Raw genomic sequence first — 22,668 nt, forward strand, 5'->3', positions numbered from 1 at the left:
CTCACTGTTGTGGCCTCTCCCGTTGCGGAGCACAGGCTCCGGACGCACAGGCTCAGTGGCCATGGCTCACGGGCCCAGCCCTCCGCGGCATGTGGGATCTTCCCGGACCGGGGCACGAACCTGTGTCCCCTGCATTGGCAGGCGGACTCTCAACCACTGCGCCACCAGGGAAGCCCCACAATTTTTTTTTCTTTCATTCAGTAAGAGATTATCCCAAAAGGTAATCTATTGGCCTTTCAAAGATCTATTTCCAGCTACTATTTTTCTTAATGATTTTTTAAAAGATAGAGTTTGGTTTACTAAAAGCAGTCCAATTTGAACCTCTAAAACAAGGATATCAAATAAACAGTAAAATATTATCTATCTAGAGACCAGCCTTCTGGAATATTTCCAAATCCAGAAGTAGGGGAGAGAAAAAAAAAAACAAAAACCCTTATACACACGTTCCAAGGGTAAAGAGCAACAAGGACAAACATAACAGAAGATAGAAGAATATCACCGTAGGTTCACACCCGACCCCCTGAGATTGGATAATCCACCAGGGAGAAGTTAAGGAGCACTGCAATTGGCTGGCAGGATCTATACAAGGTCCATTTTTTCTTTGGAAAGCAGAGAAGCGTGGGAGAAGCAATCAGAGTGAAGAGAAAACAAAACTGGAACGATGAGCAGAGAGCAGCTGATCAAAGGCAGCTGAGGAGATTGAGGCTATGAGTTACAGACACAGACAGTCCAAATATACAGCTGGCATCTTAACAGTTCCTGAAGGCACAGGCAGGAGCTACACGAATAGAGAAAGATACCACCTATGTCCTGGGGTTCTGGCCTTGAGGCTTAGGACATTTACACAATAACAAGCCACCCCATGTACAAGCAAATACAATAGTCTGTGCGTTGTTTACACATGAAAAATACCACAGACTATATATTTTTTTATATATTTATATGAATATACATATTTATAATAGTCATCCCTTAATGGAGTTTTCAACCTTATTCTACTGAAATAAAATTTCAGAAATGTTCTATTAAGGTTGGTAACATACAGAAACGCACAATTTCACATAATTCCAAGAACAGGGAATAAAATAGGGTTGGATCTCTTGGAGACTGGAGCCGTACGATGATTCCAGAATGATTCTGACCTTGGGAAGAGGAGTCTGTGGCCCTTCCTCTAGTGCTCTGCTATTAACACCACTCAGCCTTACATCAGGTGTCAGTTTTTTCTGATAGTTTCTTCTCCCATAATTTTAGTGTGTACACGGTTCAGTGTAGCCTTTCCAACCTTGACTCTGCCTGCCCCCCACACAATCAGTGGTGTGTTTGGTAAATCCTAACAACTCCCACCACAGCAGTGACAACAGTGCCAACGGCTGGGAAGGTACATGCAGTGGCAAACCATTTTACAGTATTAATATTTCTGCCATACAGATAGAATAGACATAAAGAAAGTCGAGAGCACAGATGGTAGTAAAATATAGTGAAATAACAAGGAAATGACGCAGAGTCTTAAAAAAAATAGTGGAACTCAAAGAAACAGTAGAATGGTGACTGCCAGAGCCTGGGGGATGGGGGAAGTGGGCAGAGGTTGGTAAATAGGTACAAACTTTCAGTTTTAAGATAAATAAGGTGTGAGGATCTAATGTATAACATGGTGACAAAAGCTGATTAATACTATATTGTATAACTGAAATTTGCTAAGAGAGTAGAATTTAAGTATTCTCACCCCCACACACACAAAAGGGTAAATATGTGAGGTGATGGATGTGTTAATTAACTCAGTTGTGAGAATCCTTTCATAATATATACGCATATCAAACCATCACACTGTTCATCTTAAAAAACTACATTCTGTCAATTATACCACTGAAGTTGAAAAATCATAAGAAAATGATTAACTTTGAGTAGCACCTGTTTTAAATATAATTTAGTTAATTATAATTTTATACAACTTATTTTTTTTTAATGGCTGTGTGGGACTACCAACTCACAAAATTCCTGAAAATTTAACAATCCATCTCACGAAACAGTACAGCCAACTCCAGTACGTCACTGAAAAACCTCTCAGCTGAGGCTCCAACCCCAATTGAAAATTCTTTCCTTTTTGTCTTAGTTCAAATCCCCAGGAAAGATTCTTACTGGCCCCATTCATCCTTTTAGGCCACAGAAATCTTACGTTGCTGACCAGCCTCTGAATTGGTTGCTTCAGCTGAGGTGCCTTCCCTGTCCTGGATGCCTGTGGCTTGCAAGGGGAGGTTAGATCAAGTGATATAAAACATGTTGCAGGAGCAGAGATGGCAGGTAGGACAGACACAAGCTAACCTCGTACAAAGATCACTACAGATGTTAAAAATCCATTGGCCCTAGATCATTCCACCTACAGGCCATTTCAGAAAGAGAAGCTCACAGAAATGACAGTGAGTTATCAAGAAAGGGCTATATTGTATTTAACATACTATATTTAATAAAATGCACTCGGCATCCACCGCCTTACAGAATGCCTTCCTGAAATGCAGAGGTTGGGAAATTAAAAACTATATTTTCCAGGCTCCTTTACAGCTAGTATCCAGGATGAGAATTTGATTCTACCCTTAAGATGCAGGACACAAAATACGGAAGACAGCAGCGAGGCAGAGCCCTGTCAGCCTATAGCTTTTAGCTGCTCTCAGCTAGCAAAGAAGGTCACAGACATGTCAGTGTCTAGTCTCCAGCTTCGAGGGTGTTGAGGGACAGTGGCAGAAGCAGTAGTGCCAGATTGATCATTCCGGCATCTAATCACTAGTTCATAGGCATCAAGGAGAAGTTTTCACAGCAGTGGCCAGATGCTAAATTTCAAACTTCGAGCGGTTATGATGGCAACAGCAGTGGCTGCTGTGATCCCCTTGATCACAGCGACAGCGGTATTTTCTTGCCGTGGTTTCAGTCGTAACCTCCTGATTGCCACTTTCCCGACTGTGGCAGAGGTGGCAATTCCCATGGCGAGTTCTTCCAAGGTGTCCTGGAAGTCATTCTCAGAGGCCTGGCCTAGAGCCCAGCCCTCCAGCTCCTCCAAAGATTCCCCAAGCAACGAATTCCCTGCATTGCATCCCTTCTGTTTCCTGCACTGAACCCTGACTGATACTGCAAAGGAGTACATGGGGGATTGACTGTATACAGAAAGGTTTTTTTTCATGTCTGCACTCATGCTGTTTTTTCACAGACATAAAAAGGGCCCAAGCAAGATGTCACCATTCCCATCAGTCTCCCCAGAACGGCCACCCCAAGCCCCTTTCTTCAGTTTTGTCTCACGTAGGTGATACCTTCTCCTCTGCTGTGGCCAGCTCACCATAACCTGAGACACCTACCTACCCTGTACCCAGCAGGAGCACAGTTCCTCGGTTGTGGCAGTTATGTCAACTTTCATTACAGCCAGACAAGCTCAAGGACCCTGAACCAAAAGTGCCCCTGATGGTTCATCCACCACATCCCTGAGCAGTCCCTGGCCCTAAAACTCATCTTCCCCCACTGCATCCCCTAGTCAGTCAAGGGGAGGAAAAAAATCAAAGTATAGCTGGCTCTAAGTCAGAGGAATTCATCACCCCTCCAGGGAGAGGCAAGGATGGGACAGGAATAGCAGTCTACCACACAGCAGCACCCATTCAGAAGGACTCTCCTGAAAGCATTGTGAAGAATCTTCCTGATAAGAAAAATTTTTCAAAGCTAAAACAACTAACAGCAAAAAGTACTTAAGTATTCAGCTGTTACACCAGCTAACAATTTTCTGACTATTTAAATCTTAGCCATAAGCTACAGCATTATGGAAGGCTAAAAATGCCCTGAAAACCTGAGGCATGTAACGGTTACAATTCTCTCCTGCGCTCCAACTTCTGGGTTACCACTCTCTCTAACGACACTGATGCATGCTGATGGCCTAACAAACTGAGTCAGAACGTTATACTTAATTCCAAAAGAATGCAGATTTCATAAAGAGACAGAAAATGTTTAACCAGGCTAATTCTTTTTTTTTGTTTCACAAATTTCTTCCAGAAATTCTTCAGCCAGAAACCAAAACAATAAAAGGAGCCTGAGTTCTAGTCCCTGCTCTCCCAGCTTCGTGCTGAGCAGAGTCACCTGCCATTGCTAAACCTCAACTTATTTATCTGTAGACAAAGGGTACTGGCTGGATTGCTATGATTCCTTCCAGTTGAGTGACTGACTTTAAGCCCAAATAGAAAACATAAAGCATGAACACTTGAAGAATAAGAGGTGCCCGTATTCCACAGCCTGCTTTAACTACCTCTTCAAAGGAACCACCTTACTGTGCAGTACTTGAAGGCTGAAAGAAGAGAGATTGACTTGAATACCATGAGTTATTCTTCTGTCTAGCTTGGCTAAGTTTTATTTAAGCCAAGTATACTTTGAACAGAATCTAAATACTTATTAAAAATTCCTAATTCCAAAACACATTCTTACATTCCTCAGAACATTTTCTAGGCTACTTGTCTCAAGATAAGTGTGCTAACACACACCTTCCTGGGGAGTGAATTTTAGAGCAAGTGAACAGGAAACACAAGAACAAGATATCCTTTCTAGTTTCAAGTACACAATTTTCACAAGTATATTAATCCTAAAAGTATCTGAGCTTTTACATATACCTGCTGAAAATATTTTCTGACAAAGACAGCCAGAATTAAGGCTATCAAACAGATTTTGTTTGATTAGTAATTCTTGGGAACAACCGCTTTACCATGCAGTTGAACTGTAAAGATTAATCTGCACTGCCACAACTTTGTTTAGAAACAGAACCAAGCAATGAAGCTTTTAAGTACTTGCCCAGTGTTTTACTGCATTTAACACCCACTCAAACAATTTAGAACTGTGGGGTTTTTTCCTTTTAATAGAGAAAAGGGAAGTAAGAGAGATTTTTCAGATATAATGAAATAATATTCTATCTGGAATGCAAAGAAAGAAGACTCAAAACTGTTTCAGTTCATAGTCCTCCTGTGAGTCTGTCTGACCTTCTACATGCTGATCTTTCCAAACCTCAGTTTTCTCATGTGTAAAAGGGAGATGATAATCCCCAGCTCATACATGAACTTTTTACAGGAATGCATGTATGCCAACACACACATTCTTATAAACCAAATGAGATGGGTGTATAACACCCTGACATATGATGGTTACTCAATAAATGGCAGCTAGCATTATCATGACAAGTCCCCAAGTCAGAATATTCTTATTAGACTTAGAGCAAGGTTGTCAACTTAGAGTTGCCACCAAAGGGAGGTTGATGTGTCACTTCACTTACCAGCATTACATTGTGAGATAGCTCTAGTGAGCAAATCTAACTCTATTCAGAGGGAACTGAATCATTAGCATGTACATTCCAACTTAAATCAAACACTGAAATCAGTGAATAGTATCCTTAGCTAAAATTAATAATATTTTACAAAGTGTTCTGCCAAAAGCTACAGAGGCTCTGTGAGGAAGACTATATTAGTTTAACAGATTTTATGACTTACTATATGGAATTAATATTGGAGAACTCTGGTCCTAACAAGCTTCTGAAGTAAGAACTGAAATTTTCCAAATATCGTCTAAAGATACTCCAAGAGGGACATAAACCAACCTAAAAATCAAAGCCCCTTCTACGATTCTTATTGACAAATCACACCCAATTCCATGGATGTTTGTTTTTTTGCACAGTAAGTGTACTTATCAATAACCTCCCAACATTTAACATTCACTAAAGGTTCAACTATCAGACAACACTTGGCAAAACTGCAAACTCCTACTGTGTATGTCATACATAAAGTGAAGGATGTTAAAATTGTTTTTATGGCAAAGTTGAAGACATTAATACCATAATTAGACTATAAAAATAGCGAGAAAAGATATTCAGAGTACCCGCCCCTCTCTTTCAACCCTCCACCTCTACTCTAAGTACCTCTGTGGAGGCAGAAAAAAACTTAACAAAGGTGGGTCAGACTTTATCCTACAAGTACAAGTAACTTTTTTGGTGATTAAACAGATTCATATTTCACTCTTAAGCAGTGTTTCAAATTTAAGAGTCAGTGAAGTAGTTCCTTTATGTATAACTTCTATGAGATCATGGTTAAAAGGTAATATTGGGGAGCCCTTAGAAATAACACAATAATAATTCAGTCTTAATTTATGTTTAAAAAAGACCATTGTTTTAAAAGCAAAACATCTTAGAAAGCAACTGGTTTAGAGTTTCACTTTCAAAATGGTACAACATTAAGTTTTAAAAACGGCATTAACGGGGCTTCCCTGGTGGCGCAGTGGTTGAGAGTCCGCCTGCCGATGCAGGGGACACGGGTTCGTGCCCTGGTCCGGGAAGACCCCACATGCCGCGGAGCGGCTGGGCCCGTGAGCCATGGCCGCTAAGCCCGCGCGTCCGGAGCCTGTGCTCCGCAACGGGAGAGACCAAAACAGAGAGAAGCCCGCGTACCGCAAAAAACAAACAAACAAAAAAACTGCATCAACTAGACTAATTTTCTCAATGTCAAAGATAATTAAATGATCCTCCTAAGTATTCTATCTACCTAAGAGCAAGCAGCATTGATTTAGAGAATCTTATTTGATATAAAAAATTCAAAGGAAACTGAAGAAAAACCCAAGCTGCACTTTTAAATTATGCACATTAAGGTAGCAACACCTCAATTTTTTAAAGAGCCTGCATTTAAAGAAAGCAGTTTTTAGATAAAAACATCAAAAATGATCATAATTGATAAAAATATATCAAAAATGATAAATATTTGAGTAAAATAAATGCCTCAGTTGCAGTCTACAGCCAATATCTGGTCTTTAAAAATGAGAGCTTTATGACAACCGTGTACTGTTGTTGGCTTCAAAGTAGGAGAGATTAAATGTTTTAAAAGAGGCCATTTCCTGCAGTGCTGTCTCCCCAGCATCCATCTTTTGAGGAACTACCCCTCCCTTATCTCTTTGAGTTCTGGTACAGTTATTAATCACACTATACTTTCTATACCCAGCTGCAAAGCAGACATGTCACCAAGGCCTGACCAATCAGGATACCCATGGCCCTCTCTCCACAATGGGTCTGTGATGAACACAAGGCCAATCAAAGTCTCAATATAAGATTTGATTTGTTATTGGAGTCCCGAAAAAAGATGAGAAGCTTTAAGGACTTTGTATGACTTGGGGGGTTGAGAGCCACCTTTCCTGCTACCCAGAGTGGAGCTCAGAAGGAGGTCAACCTGGAGGAAAGAAAGTCAAGAAACAGTCCTTGAGAACATGAGTTTAGCTCTTACTGTCCAATGCCTGGGTTTTCATGCACATAAGCCAATACATTTCTTCTTAGCCTAAGAAGTGTTTCTGTCAGGATTCTCAGTACAGAATCCTTACCAATACAGAAACTGACATGAATCGAAATTTCTTTCTCTTCCTGCTGAAATCTAAGCTATAAAAAACAAAGCCAATTTAACACAGTTCTATTTAAGTTCAGAAATAGAGCATTTATTAATAAATGCTTATTTTTTCTCCCTTTTGGAGTATTTTCATTTCATAAAACTACTTCTGTTAAATGTCATCATGTATAGTAAAATCCCATTTTTCAGTCACAGGTAATTCCCAATCAGAACAACAATGAGATACAGGGTTACCTCTCACAAACTTCCCTGAAGCAAGAAAAATAATTATGTGTTTAAAATTCTCTGCAAAAAAATACAGCAAAGGGCCTAAGATGCCAGAAATTTTTAATTAAGTAGATCAGTTACTGTTCATATTGCATACGCAAGACGGGAAGAAGGAAAGCTGCTAAACAGAATGCATCCTAATTATTAAATCTGAAGCAAAATATCTTTCCAATTCCCATTGCACAATATTAAAAACCCCAAACCCCAAATAAACTATAACAGAAAAGTTTAACCCTCTATATTCCTTACTGAGTCTCTCAATAGCATTAAGCTCCTTACCAGCATTATTTATAGAAGAAAAAACATTTCAAGTTCTAATTAAAAAAAAAAAAAAAAACTTATAGGAGACAATTCATAACGGAACTACCTACACATTTAAACAATATGATTTTCCCTGTATTTTCCAATTATTCTATAATGTGGGTTTTGTGCTTTTACACACATGAAACACACAAAAACTCCTGATATGGACTATACTGTAGACCTTTCTGTACTGAACATTCTTGCCCTATGTTTTGCTCCTCCTCTGCTTCTTACCTACTACTGAGAGGATCTTAATTCCACTCAACCAAGATATCCATCTTTCAAAGCCAGGCTGAGTTCAAAACTCTTCATAACCCCCTCCCCAACTATCCAAGTCAGAAAATAAGCGCTGGTGGTAAAGACTCTAACAAGACATTAAAAAGAATGTACCCTTTCTTTCACTTCATGTACATATTTAACTTCTATAACTCACTATGCATACCCAGGTGAGGATAATTTCTCCAAATTAAAAGATAGGTATTTTTTGTAAAACATATCTCTTTAATGCAAGCAAACTACCTCATCTGGTGTTCAACAAAAATATAGCAATTGGTTCCAGCACAGGTGGAAAAACAGGCATGCAAGACTCAGCCTAAAAATGGTACAATACAAACACAATGTATAAAATACAAAATTGTATTGTAAAATACACTGTAAATAGAACACAGATACAATGTATTTTAAGGGCAATTTAAGCTTGAGAACTTTTCAAAAGATAATTTTGTTTATATTTGATTTCCCTCTTTTTGTCATGACTTGAGCACCCTTTCTCTCCAAGATGCAACTCCACACCACTTTTTAGAGCAGCATGCTGAACAGCCAATTAATTATCCCAGTTTCTGCCAAAATTCATACTAAAACTTACCTAAAGAGTTTTGTTTAAGTACTGGGAGAAAAGTGAAAAAGGTAAAATCCTTACTACAGGTATTGCTTACCAATGAATCATGAAGCTCCCAATAAATTGAGAGCTTCCTGAAAACAGAGGCCATTTCTGACTCATTTTTATATTTTATGTTTTTATATCGCCAGTGCTAGCTCACACAGTGGGTTCACCACTAAATGTTTGAGAAGGGAATGAATGTGCGCCAATAATAGAATGTTTATTTTTTCTCTTTATAAAGTAAAATAAACACTTTTGGGAAAACATTCCGAATAATATTTGTTCAAGGAGAAGAGCAACGAACTTGCCTCTCTTCCCCCACAAACAAATCTCTCACGACACCAGCTTCCGAGGTACTGAAAATCTTACCCTTAAGAACAGTTTTAAATTAATGGCATTCATTCTCCCTACCAAAATGTAGTATTGCAAGGAGATTATTTCTCAAAATTTTAGAAGAGAAACAAAACTAATTATAGAAGACACAGTTCTAGTCTTCAATACCAAAAGTTATCCTTTGTCGAATCAAAACCAACCAAAAACTGACTTGGAAATTGGCAGAGTTTGAAACTGGTGGGTAATATTTTTTTTTTTTTTTTTTTGTGGATCACATTTGTTAATATAATCTTTTTTTTTTTTTTAACATCTTTATTGGGGTATAATTGCTTTACAATGGTGTGTTAGTTTCTGCTTTATAACAAAGTGAATCAGTCATACATAAACATATGTTCCCATATGTCTTCCCTGTTGCGTCTCCCTCCCTCCCACCCTCCCCATCCCACCCCTCCAGGCTGTCACAAAGCACCGAGCCAATATCCCTGTGCCATGCGGCTGCTTCCCACTAGCTATCTACCTTACTGCGTTTGTTAGTGTGTATATGCCCATGACTCTCTCTCGCCCTGTCACAGCTCACCCTTCCCCCTCCCCATTGGTGGGTAATATTGAAGTGGTTCATAAAAATGAAGTTCTCCTGCAACACACTCCCCAAACACTAAGTGCCCACAAAATTTACGAGCACTTAGGGGTTATATAGTAAACACATTATATGAAACTATTCACCTGAGATTATGCACTGACTTCATAAGTCAGATACTTGAACAAATGAAGGAGATTTGTTTTACCATATATGCGTGTGTGTGTGTGTGTGTATGTATAAAGACCAGGAAAAAAAAAAAAAAAAAAACACTGAACTGTGTCTCATAACAAGAGGTTTTATGAAGTACATCCCAAGATCTCAGAAGAAAAACAATTTATATTCCTCAGGAACACAGAGTTATGTTCCATAAAAATCAGTTTCAGCATTAAACTGAATAAAATAAAAATGATTTGAAAAGTGAAAGAGCCAAATGTTAAGAGTTTGTTTGTTCTGCCACTGTGGTATAAGCCCAATAGTCATCTGAATTGAAGGTGCCAATGAATAGAGTCCAGAACCCAAACCCTGAGTTATTAAAACCAACTTGAGACCCCAAAAATTGTTACCAAACTTTCAAAAAGCAGGAAAGTTTCAAATTTAAGTTTTATCAAAATTTGATACTATTTTCCCTAACAAAGGGGTTGCCTCACCCAGTCTCTTGTTTCTATTGTTTAAGAAAAGGTATCGAGAATTTTTTTGTATTGCAAACCTCCGAGGCTAGCAATTTCTCTCACCCTTCCCTTCTTTAAATGTTACAACCACCTAAAAAGAACTCACCACAAGTCCCAAATAACCCACTAAACCAAAAAGAGTAATAAAAAGATCCAAAAGTTAAGAGAATAAAGGGGTAGAGTTATTCATTATTGGCATAACATAAACATCCTTACCTAAATAAAGATGTTAAAAAAAAATCCTTACTTGAAAGCATTTTGTAATGTTTCTTCACCAATGGGGAAAGTATTTCTAGGAATGTGCTCATTTTAACAAAATTCCCTTATAAACTGGATGCCTCAGTCAGTGGTGAAGACTTTTACCTACATTTAATTAACATTAAACAAGATTCAAATTAGCTTTTGTTTAAACAAACTGAAAGATTGTTCCTCATGATTTTTATCTCTAGATATAGTATCAGACAGGGTAGCAAATGCACTTTGTGCATAAAGCAGTAGATAAGGACTTCATATACTTACTGTGTCAATACTTAATCTATGGAATAAAGTCCACGTAATTTACAACCACTGAAAATGTGTGTTTAAGGTATATGAAGCAAATATTCCATAAAACTCTGCACGATCATAGTTTGGGGAATTTTAGAATAAAATTAACTGCTTCTATCATTAATCAGAATAGAAATTGTTTAAAAATATACTCTGAAGTAAAATCAAAGAAACTAATCCTGGTCACAGGACTATATCATGAAACAATTCCACCAGAGGTCCAAAGTTCACCTTCCTTTACTACAGGGAACATACAAAGTTCAAATTCAAGTGAAACCTTTTCTCTTGCAGAAAAATAAATGACAAGGTTGTAATTAAGAAACACGTGAAAATTTGAGCCAAGAATTAGGTGGAGCAGGAAAGTACTGAATGCTAAGTACTACATTAATAATAAGAATTCAATGAGAAATTTCCTAATTCTCTCACAAAAGCCTCAGATTAGGAACCATATTTTAAAGAGTTACTTTCAAATCTCCATTAAAGATTAGAACAAAAGAAAATAAATAAATAAAACCCCAAGTCAAAGCGAAAGATAGTCACTACCAGAAAGAACCCTTGTTAAATCATCTGGGTGAGGGTACTGGCTTTGGCTGAGCTCCCTTTAACATCTACTAGATGAAAAGAGAAATCAAGAAAGAAACGGCGCTACACCAGTCATGTCCTACAGTCCAGCTCATCCTTCCACTGTGGACTCTGTCAGAAGACAATATGAGGTCACTCCCCACTAATAATACATCTTACAGAAATGGCTGAATCTACTCTTGCATTGTGCTAGTTTCTAAATGGCATGTTATAACCATAATTTAATAAAGAGTTATTAATCAAGACAAGAGACAAAGTGCTAATAAGTACACTTTAAAATACCTTATTAAATTGAAAAATCCATTTCTCTCACAAAGTTTAGATAAAAGGAGAGGGAAAAAACCTCCAATGTGCAGGGCAAGTTCCTTTTTAAATTCCCTTACTCTGTATTTTCATACTTTTCAAATTTAATCCCAACAGTATAAAATCTTTGTCTCCTCTGGAGATAATATATATGCTGCTTATAATCACACTCAAAGTTTTACAAATAACCTCTTCCAGTTCTTAGTTTCTAACATTTAAAGTCATGTGCTTAAACCTGCAAAAATCTTGCTACTTTATAGCAAATGTTGTTTATGTAAAGCCATTTAAGAAACAATTTAATATAATGCCTAACATGAGGCTATTAAGAAACAAAGAATGCTATTTTTCAAAGAAATCAACAACTTGCTTAGAAACAAGAATATTAGTCTCAGATGACATATAGTGGTATCCTTTAGAAATTACTGAAGCAGAGTGTATCTTTAAAAAATAGGTGTACTATTCAGAACTTTTATTATTGATTACAAAATGTGCTATACCCAGTACACTTTATTTTGGCTAAATATTTAAAATAGGACAGTATGCAAGAGGGAAAATTTTTATTACTACAAAAATGTCAACTACATTTTGGGGCTTTTTTTTTTTTAACACAGTTAAGTAACATCACTGAATACACTCTAAACTTTAAATTATTTTCTTAAATTTTATATAAAGGCTGAGAAAATGAATAACATGCGGACCAGACTAATATCAATGAAAGACACATTTTCCCAGTCTTCTAAAAGAATCACAATAACTTGAGAATATATCAACTTCCTCCTCTATCATCTTTTAAACTATTTTTGAAAATAAGTTATACTCTTGTATATGCCCCCAACTAATCAAAACAAAACACAAAGCAATGATGCAAATGTTCTCATTACTCCCTAACTCATGGGATTTGAACTAAATCGCACTTAGACCAGTAATGCTGTATATATAGTATTTTGCATATTACAGAGAGTGCCTGACTGGCTGAATTATAGTCCCCAAAGCCTTTCCTCTACCCTTCACATATGGCTCTAAAAGTTTGAATTAAGAAAGAATTTTTTAATTCAAAAATATATATATATATATACAGAAAAAGACGTTTGAAGTCTGCCAAAGTTTTTAAAATAATAAAAAGAAAACCTCACATAAACCCATAAGCTTAAAATGAATGTGATGGAATAGACCATATGCAGAAAATCTTAAGATTGCAGGGACACGTGAGTGTGTGTGTGTATACATCCACAATACACACACATATGGATATTGCAGCACAACCATCAGTTCCCATTAAGCCTAAGGACTACTAAAGAGATATTTCTAAAGTGAGCTGCTGATAAAGAAAAAAAAAAATGTGAGGGAGACAACATGTTAAATTTTTCTCCAGAATTTTCTAGCATTTTGCAGTGTAGAGATGGACTGATTTTTCTAGCCCAAGTTATAATTAAGCAGACCATTATATTTTGATGCACTGTATATTCAGTAGAACACATTCAGAAAAAATAGTTTGATTTCTATTAACGTTGTAGTCATAATTCTCTCCCCTACAAACATCTCAGGAAACAATCACATTCTGCCAATGGTGAAACCACCAGCGATGCTGTCAACAACAAACACATGAGGGCTATTACCTCCTATCAGATATCACTGTACGCAGTCTGATCAATGCTTTGAAACTGGCAAGTATGCCATAAACGTAACGAGCTCTGCAGCAGATTTTACTAGCATAAAAGACACCTGGGCAACAGGGGCCTTTGCAACCCACCACTTCAACAAAATTCCGTAAAATCAAAGATTTACAAAAGATTTTACTCCTAGGAGGCACCTAGGTCTTCTTTGGAAACCCAGACTATTCAACAGCTCCCTGCAAGAACACACCATTCTGCCGCAAATCGCATATTGCACACCATCGGTACCCAGACACCTGAACCACCTGGGCTGACAAGAGTTAGGCTGTCAGCTCGGAGGTATTGCTAGTGTGCAAGAAACACTGAACCAGCTAAGCTCTCCCAGGTACACTAGGTGGTAACCTTGGCACCAAGTGCCTTAGTAGTAAAGATCTTTTCCCCTATTACAAAATGCGCTAAGACTGTTCCAAAGAAAATGCTACAATCCTGAGGACCTCTTCCACAAAGGAGAGCAGAAAAGGGCTGGTTTTTTCCTCTAGTCAAAAACTGCGGTGGGAGATGGAGCTACAAATTAAGGAAACCCAGCTTCTGGTGGCAATCCTGTGACAGCTAGCACAGCAGCCCGGCCAAGCCAGAGCTCAGTTTTCCTACCGGCAAAATGGGAATCACCACCGCCACCCCTCCCCCTCGACAGGGAGCCCGGCACACCCAGGAGGTCTAAGATTACCTCGGACGACAAGCGGTGGGGTGGGGCCGCCGCTCCCCAGACGCCCACCCCGGACTCCCCCCACCCCGCGACAGAAAGGCAGGGCTGGCGTACCTGGCTTCACAGTCTTGAGACGGATGGGTTCGCGGAAGTGGCGGATGACAGCCAGGGTGTCCCGGTTGGTGAGCCCGCTGACAGGCGTCCCGTTCACCTCCAGCAGCACATCCCCCGGGCTGGGCGCCTTGCCCGAGACGACGCAGCAGGTGCCCCCGCCTGGCTCCTCGCGGAGCCGCCCCAGGTAGGGGAACTCGCCGCGCTCCGCGCCGCCCCGGATCTCGGCGCCCAAGTCGCCCGGGGGCCCGGCCCAGGACACCGCGCACTCCTGCACCTTGCTGAGCCAGTGCTTCTTCTTCTTCAGCGTCTTCGACATCCCGAACCCCGCTGCACCATGGGGGAGACCCCGCGCGGGCGCCGGGGGCGCCGCTCCGGCCCCCTCTCACCCTGGGGGCCCCGGGTGGCCCGCGCAGCCCGGAGAGGGGGGCCTCGCCGCTCCGGCGCCCCCCCCCCGACCACAGCCCGCTGGGGGCCGGGCCGTTCCAAGCCCCGAGACGCCCCTCGGACGCCCCGCCCGGCGGCGCTCCCCGAGGCTGGCCGGGGTCCGCGAGGGCCAGCCGGGTTAGGCTGAAGAAAAGAGAAGGGGATTGTCCCCGGGCGTCTCCAGAGGGGTTTCGGGCGGGGTCACAGCCGACCGCTGGCCCCCGGGCTCCGCGCCGGAGCGGCGGGAAAGGCAGAAGCAGGGGGGCGGGGAGGTAAAGGGGGAAGAGCCGGAACGGGAAAAATCCGTCGGAGGCGCGCAGAAGCGCGCGTAGACCCGTAGCAGGATCGATCGCGGCCGCTGCGGAGCTGGAGCGCTGAGACCAACGCCTGCCCAAGCTGCCAGGAAACTGCCGCTTTCAAACCCGCCGCAACCTCCTCCTCCTCCCTCTTCCCTTCCCCCCGCCCTCGCCCATCCCTCATCCAGAGCCCCGCCCCCTCCCGCCGCGCGGCGCCCGGCGCGCTGCCGTCACGGGCCAGGCGCTTGGGAACGAGCCCCGCACTCGACTCCCTCGCCGGGGATTGGCCCCCGGCGGACAGGAGGCGGACCCTTGACGAGCACGAGAACCACCGATTGGTTAGTGAGAGTGGATGAGGCGGGCACTAGGATGACTGAAGTTTAAAGAGGGTGGAAAAAAGAAGTTTGAAGAGTGAGGGAGGGAGAGAGGAGGGGCTGGGGAGAGTGACCGGCTCCAGATTGCAGGCTGAGAGAGGCCCTCCGTGCGGCGGCCGGAGCCAGGAGAAAACTCGGATAGGAAGAGCAACCGAACATCCCGAGGTGGAGGCGTGGCTGGCAAGCCGGGCGGAGTGGGGGGAGGAGCTTGGAAGCCTGCACCGGGCACAGAGAAAAGCGGGTGTACTTTGAAGGGGAGACGACGTGCTGAGTCCCAAGGCAGAGGTGGCGGAGCCTCGGGGTGGCCAGTTACAGCCGACCACTTACAATGAGTAGATGTTTCTCGTTCGTTCATTTCTTCAACGGAAGTTATTGAACGCCCATTGAGGCAAGGACTCCGGAGTCTGGTTGATGGAAGGTAAAATAGAGTCCTGCATACTGCTGCTGTGTGACCTCACGCATATTAGACAACCTCTCTGAGCCACGGCATCCTCGGCTGATAAGTGGAGATAATTATACCCTTCCAAGTTGTGAAGATTACATGAGGTACCTATAAAACATCAGTGTAGTGCCTGACAGGGGGTGGGTACTTCTTACCCTTTAGTAGCTGAGGAGGAGTAGGATGACTTTATCAGACATTGTGCTAGATACTGGGGTTCAGGGATGAAGAAAACGGAGGTCCTGCTTTCTAGGAGGTCACAGTCTAACAGGAGAGACTGACAAGTAAGACTGCTTGAGATGAGGTAGGGTGGGGTGGGGTAGAGGTGGATTAGGAACCAGCCTAGTAGCTAGCAGACTTGGGCTGGAGTCCTGGAATGCTGCTTACCTGCTGTTTGACCTTCACCAAATCTCAGTTTCAAGTTTAACTCACCTGTAAAGGAGGTGGAGCGAGAACTAACAGTGAATAAAGGACATCTTAGATCCCTTCCAACACTAATTTTTCACAAACAGTTCTTGAGCTTTCTCTCCTCCCTGACTTGGCTCACACTCTCCCCTGTCTTTGTATTTAAAACAATTCTATCCATCCTCAGCCCAAATGCCATCTCTTCCAGGTCGCCTTCTCTGATACCTTGTCCTCAGGTGGAAAGTGTTTTCTCTGAGCTATGATACTTTCACTTTTGCAGTATGACACTTATTTATGTAGTCTCCTGTCTCCTTTTAATGGTTGGGGAAAGCCCTTATTTAAACTATGAATAACTCCACAGTATCTCACCACATCTCAGATAAACTGGCCCAAGCTTCAACAGCAGCAGTGATTTTGTTCACACCATTGTATCAGTCAGGGCCTAGGCAGGAAACAAATGGTACTTTACAAAGATGTAGACAGGGTGTGGGAAACCACAAGAGAAATGTGGAACCCTGGGGCTATAAGCACCTAGAGCTATAGAAGCAAGGGGAGGGAACAGTTACCAAAACTCATCACAGAAAGGGCAGCCTGACAGGAGCCTGTGACCTTCAGTCAGGGATGCAGTCAGCCTAAGTAATCACCCAAGGACAAAGCTGGAGGATTGATCTCTCACCTCCCTCCTCCATCCTCCTGCTGGTACATCCCAATAACCAAATCCAACCAGGAGCCACAGGGCAAGAGAGCCTTTTGAAGCAGCCCCTATCAGTCAATCACACAGAGAAGAGGAAGCAGCCCATCTGGAGAGAAAAAGGGAAAATACCTAGCACAGACATCATGTGGATTGCTCAGATTTACCCAGATCTGAGGCAAAGCTGGAGTATTTTTTTCTGAACTACTACCTACATTAACAGATTCCTGGGTGAAGTGGTGATAACCTCCACCTCATTTATTTTTGCAGCAATTCTGGGAAAACACCTTCCCTGCCCAGATTTTATCCATCGGGATACCTTTGGCCACGAGGAACAGAACATCTAACAGTAGCTTAAAGCATGAGGTTATTTATTACATCTTTAACATGAGGTTCAGATGAAAGTAGTCTCGGGATTAGTTCAGCAGCACAATCATATCATTAAGGACCCAAGCTCTTTTTGTGCCTGCTCTCTAACATCACGTTCATGTTGGCTTTTATCTCCAGGCTTGTCATCTCTAGATTGCAATGCGGCTGCCACAGCTCCAGAAATCACATCCTCAGAGGTCATTGTACAAGCAGAAAGGGAGGAAAAGGCACCACTGCTCCCATTTTTATGAAGGAGAAAAATCTTTCCCAGACTGCCCCCCACTCCATAGAATCTCCCTTATTGGTCAGAAAATGGTCACGTGCCCATTGCAGACCAGTCACTGACAAAAGAAAATGGTATTGCCACAGTTCATTAATTATAAGTCACGCCCAGGCAAAATAGGAGTTCTGTTTCAGAGGAGAAAGAGGGAATAGTTGTTAAGTAGGCACCCAACAGTGTCTGCCACATGCCTTAACCAAGAATAAGTTATATTGACTCTTTTTTTAAAAATTTATTTTATTTATGTATTTTTGGCTGCATTGGGTCTTCGTTGCTGCGCGCAGGCTTTCTCTAGTTGTGATGAGCGGGGGCTACTCTTCATTGCGGTGCACGGGCTTCTCATTGCCGTGGCTTCTCTTGTTGCAGAGCACGGGCTCTAGGCATGTGGGCTCCAGTAGTTGTGGCATGTGGGCTCAATAGTTGTGGCTCACGGGCTCTAGAGTGCACGCTCAGTAGTTGTGGTGCACGGGCTTAGTTGCTCCGTGGCATGTGAGATCTTTCTGGACCAGGGCTTGAACCCATGTCCCCTGCATTGGTAGGCGGATTCTTAACCACTGTGCCACCAGGGAAGCCCATTATATTAACTCTTAACAGAAAACTGCAGTGATCAGGAGCTTGAGCTCTGGAGTCAGACTGGAAATCTCAGCTTTTCTACTTACTAGCTCCGTGATCTTGAGTAAACTTTAATCTTACCTAACCTCGGTTTCCTTATCCACAAAATGGATATAATAAGAGTACTCACCTGAGCTGTGAGAACTGAATGGAGCTATTTGAGTCAAGCAAGCACTTAACATGTGGTCATATAAACGAACACTCAAGTGACTTTAGTTTGTGCTAAATAGTAATATTTGTGACAAGGCCAAAGGCATTGATAAATCACCTTTATAACTCTGTAAGTATTCAATTCACTCATCTTAGTAAGCTTAGTTTTAAAGCTTTCAGTTTTAAAATAGTCTAGAAATAAGCTGCCCACCCCAGTGAATTAATTCTGGTAGGATACGATTCTGGAAATTACTACATAATTAAAGGAGTCACATTGCAAATGTCTCTCTCTAAAATGGCACCTAACCAAATAATCAGATCATATCCATATTTATCATTGTTTCCCAAACCTAATGGTTGGCTTGATAGTTGTGATTTCCATAGGGGAATATTAATAAGCTAAATAATATGGAACCTGGTTTAACAACAATAAATGATACAGTTGAATATGATGATCTCCAAGGTTTCTTTGGGCTACCTCTAGCCATCTAATCTATGGAGATAAAGATAGGTGTGTTTCAATATGCAGAACACATGAGTTAGGTCCCAAGATGGCTACAGTGGCTCCAAATAACAATATCCAATGACTGAAAGGAAGTGTCTCTCCCTTCCTCATTTCATTTTAGTAGATCAAGGAAACCTTTCCCCAAAGGCCCCAGCAACACTTTCCCTCCAGCTCATTGGCTGGACTTGCCCAAATGCCCTTTCCTAAACGAAAGATGCAAAGTGTAATGAAATACTTTTATCCAGTTTGCCCATCTAGTGCTCAGAGGGGCATCCAGTGTCTTGTAGGCTGTATGGCTGCACAATATCTGAACACAGTTTGGTGGGGAGGAGGTCTTTTAGCAAATATGAAGGGGAGAGATTGCTCGATTTGCTTCTAATTTACATACACTCACACACACATACACTGTTTGACAAGGTGGAAAGTTTTGTTTTATAATATTGCCGACTGTTCCTAATGAGAGTTAAGTATACCCTGTAAGTGGAAAACTTCAGAATGGCAAGTATAAATTCTCAAATTTTCTCAGATGACCCGCACTTAGTTACTCCTTTGTACAAGCAGAGATGCATCATATTGAGGTTTGTGTGCTGACAGCTCCAGGGAAATCACTCACATCAGAGTCTCTGTGAATTGTGCCCCTGGAGTCGTGTGTGGCACTGTGCCAAAGTGAGGCAGGTGTAGAGAGAAATTTTTATTTATTTTTATATTCTCACTATTTCTTTCATGGAAACCTGAATCTCTAGTAACAGTCAATCAAATCATCATATTTAAGAATGAAGTCTTTCTTAAGTATTAAGGTGGCAGAGGGTAGGGGAGAAGTGGAGTGGAAAGATAAATATTTGCCTTCTATACAGAATACAGGAACATTTATCCTGTTCTTATTCCCACAGATGATAATAAAATCATCTTGAATTTTAAAAATTCTGATCCACAAAATCTTTCACTGCCTTAGAAAATGTTCATACTGACCTGTATTGTGGAAATTATATATGTAATGCAGCCTAACATGAATAGCCTAACTGAATTTGGGATTAATTATCCTATTGTATCTTTATATTTTATTAGCATTTTTATTTGCCGAGGCCTATGGGCTAATTTGTATGCTAATGCTAAATATATGCTCACTTATGAAAGCAAATACATGGAAAATTTTCTTTCAGTTAGACAAACTAATTTATTGTTAAAATCTGTATCACTATGTTTCATACATAAATGTGCATTTTTGCCCGTAGGTGCACTTCCCTGCAAATGACCAAATGCATCCAGCCCAGATTCACAGAACAGGAACATTCAGAACCAAGTGCAGTGCCCACATGCTTTGAAAGGGGGGTTAGTTAAGCAGTCAAGTGTCAAGTCTGCCAGACAAAGCAGGACAAAGAGAACATTGAATGAAACAGAAAATACCAAAGTAAACCATCTTTGATATTTCAGCTTAAATACAACCTCCTGCTCAAGACCAGCCTTGAATTCCCACAGCTGGGTGTCATTTGGATGTCATCTCATCCTTCTCCAAAACCAATAGCATGTTGTCGCTATGTGTTTTCCAGTAGACCTCAAGATCCTTGAGGGCAGGGTCCCTTTCTGATTCATTTGTGTAACCCCCATCGGGCTGGGCCCTTTATCTTTAGTGACCACTCATTCATTCATTCATTCATTCAAGTACCTGTTATGCACAGGCATTGTTTCAGGTGCTGGTTTACAGCAATGAACAGATGTACAAGGTCCCTCCTTTCATGGGGAAGAAGACAGTGTAGGGGAGGAAAACGTTTTCCTCAACCCTCTTAGAGTCCCTGGCTGGATCTGGAAATTAAACTGGCAAAGACAGATTAATAGGAGAAAAATATAGAGGACTTCCCTAGTGGTCCAGTGGTTACGACTTCGCCTTCCAATGCAGGGGGTGCGGGTTCAATACCCGGTCGGGGAGCTAAGATCCCACGTGCCTCATGGCCAAAAAACCAAAACGTAAAACAGAAGCAATATTGTAACAAATTCAATAAAGACTTTAAAAATGGTCCACATCAAAAAAATCTTTAAAAAGAAATAGGAGAAAAGTGTACAAATTTATGTAATATAAGTTTTGTAATATACGGAAATGAAGACCAGAAGAAATGGTAAGCCTGAGTGTTTTTATGCTATTGATGAACAGTGACAAGTCGTGGGAAAATATGATAGGGCAAAGAGGATGAGCTAAGTGTAGTAAACTGGCGGAATTTAGCAAGGCCTGTCTGCTCAGATTCTTTCCCATTATCTGTCCATCTTGGATATAAGGATGTTTCTTTTCTGCAGGCATAGGGAGGGCACCTCTCACCTGAGAGTCAGATGAGCTGTTTCAAGGATGAAGGCCAGGGGGACAGAGAGAACTTCCTGCTTCTGCCGGTTTCTTCAAACTCCTTCAGCTTAAAATATTCAATATGCCAAATTGCCATATATTGGGGTATTGTGTCCCGAACCCCTCCAAAGAAGATATACAGATTGCCAACAAACACATGAAAAGATGCTCAACATCACTAATCATTAGAGAAATGCAAATAAAAACTACAATGAGGTATCACCTCACACCAATCAGAATGGCCATCATCAAAAAATCTGCAAAGAGTAAATGCTGGGGCTTCCCTGGTGGCGCAGTGGTTGAGAGTCCACCTGCCGATGCAGGGGACACGGGTTCGTGCCCCGGTCCGGGAAGATCCCACATGCCGCGGAGCGGCTGGGCCCGTGAGCCATGGCCGCTGAGCCTGCGCGTCCGGAGCCTGTGCTCCGCAACGGGAGAGGCCACAACAGTGAGAGGCCCGAGAACTGCAAAAAAAAAAAAAAAAAAAAATTGCTGGAGAGGGTGTGGAGAAAAGGGAACATTCTTGCACTGTTGGTGGGAATGTAAATTGATACAGCCACTCTGGAGAACACCTTAAAGAACTAAAAATAAAATTACCATATGACCCAGCAATCCCAATACTGGGCATATGCCCTGAGAAAACCATAATTTAAAAAGAGTCATGTACCAAAATGTTCATTGCACCTCTATTTACAATAGCCAGGACATGGAAGCAACCTAAGTGTCCATCGACAGATGAATGGATAAAGAAGATGTGGCACATATATACGATGGAATATTACTCAGCCATAAAAAGAAAGGAAATTGAGTTATTTGTAGTGAGGTGGATGGACCTAGAGACTGTCATACAGAGTGAAGTAAGTCAGAGACAGAAAAACAAATACCATATGCTAACACATATATATGGAAACTAAAAAAAAAAAAAAAAAAAAAGGTTCTGAAGAACCTAGGAGCAGGACAGGAATAAAGACGCAGATGTAGAGAATGGACTTGAGGACTCGGGGAGTGGGAAGCGTAAGCTGGGACGAAGTGAGAATGGCATGGACATATATACACTGCCAAATGTAAAATAGATAGCTAGTGGGAAGCAGCCACATAGCACAGGGAGATCAGCTCGGTGCTTTGTGACCACCTAGAGGGGTGGGATAGGGAGGGTGGGAGGGAGACGCAAGAGGGAAGGGATATGGGGATATATGTATATGTATAGCTGATTCACTTTGTTATAAAGCAGAAACTAACACACCATTGTAAAGCAATTATACTCCAATAAAGTTGTTTAAAAAAAATAACAATACATACGTAAGCTTCAAAAAGAAAAAGCAGTAAACCCCAAACAAGTAAATGATCAAGATAGTTTCCCATAGTAATAGTACTATAATAGAAGATGAAATAGAATGAAGTGATGGGTGATTAGGAAAGGACACAGGCTACATTAGATACAGGTCACAGGGAAGGTCTGGCTGAGAAGGTGACAATTTTGCCGAGACCTGAATGACAAGTAAGAGGGAACCA

At 41.5% G+C, this 22,668-nt stretch overlaps 1 protein-coding gene across 5 annotated transcripts in view; it reads right to left on the reverse strand.

Annotated features, from left to right (window-relative positions):
- MAGI3 (membrane associated guanylate kinase, WW and PDZ domain containing 3) overlaps positions 1-14,730 on the reverse strand; it is a 272,415-nt gene extending 257,685 nt beyond the window's left edge. For all 5 annotated transcript variants that reach the window (XM_030869077.3, XM_060301074.2, XM_030869076.3 and 2 more), the window contains exon 1: positions 14,284-14,730. In XM_030869077.3, coding sequence (XP_030724937.2) covers positions 14,284-14,599 — 316 coding nt within the window. In that variant the 5' untranslated portion in view covers positions 14,600-14,730. The remainder of the gene's footprint in view (positions 1-14,283) is intronic.
- Between the last annotated feature and the right edge of the window lie 7,938 nt (positions 14,731-22,668).

Source organism: Globicephala melas, chromosome 1 (genome assembly GCF_963455315.2).
Source record: "Globicephala melas chromosome 1, mGloMel1.2, whole genome shotgun sequence".
Taxonomy (NCBI): domain Eukaryota; kingdom Metazoa; phylum Chordata; class Mammalia; order Artiodactyla; family Delphinidae; genus Globicephala; species Globicephala melas.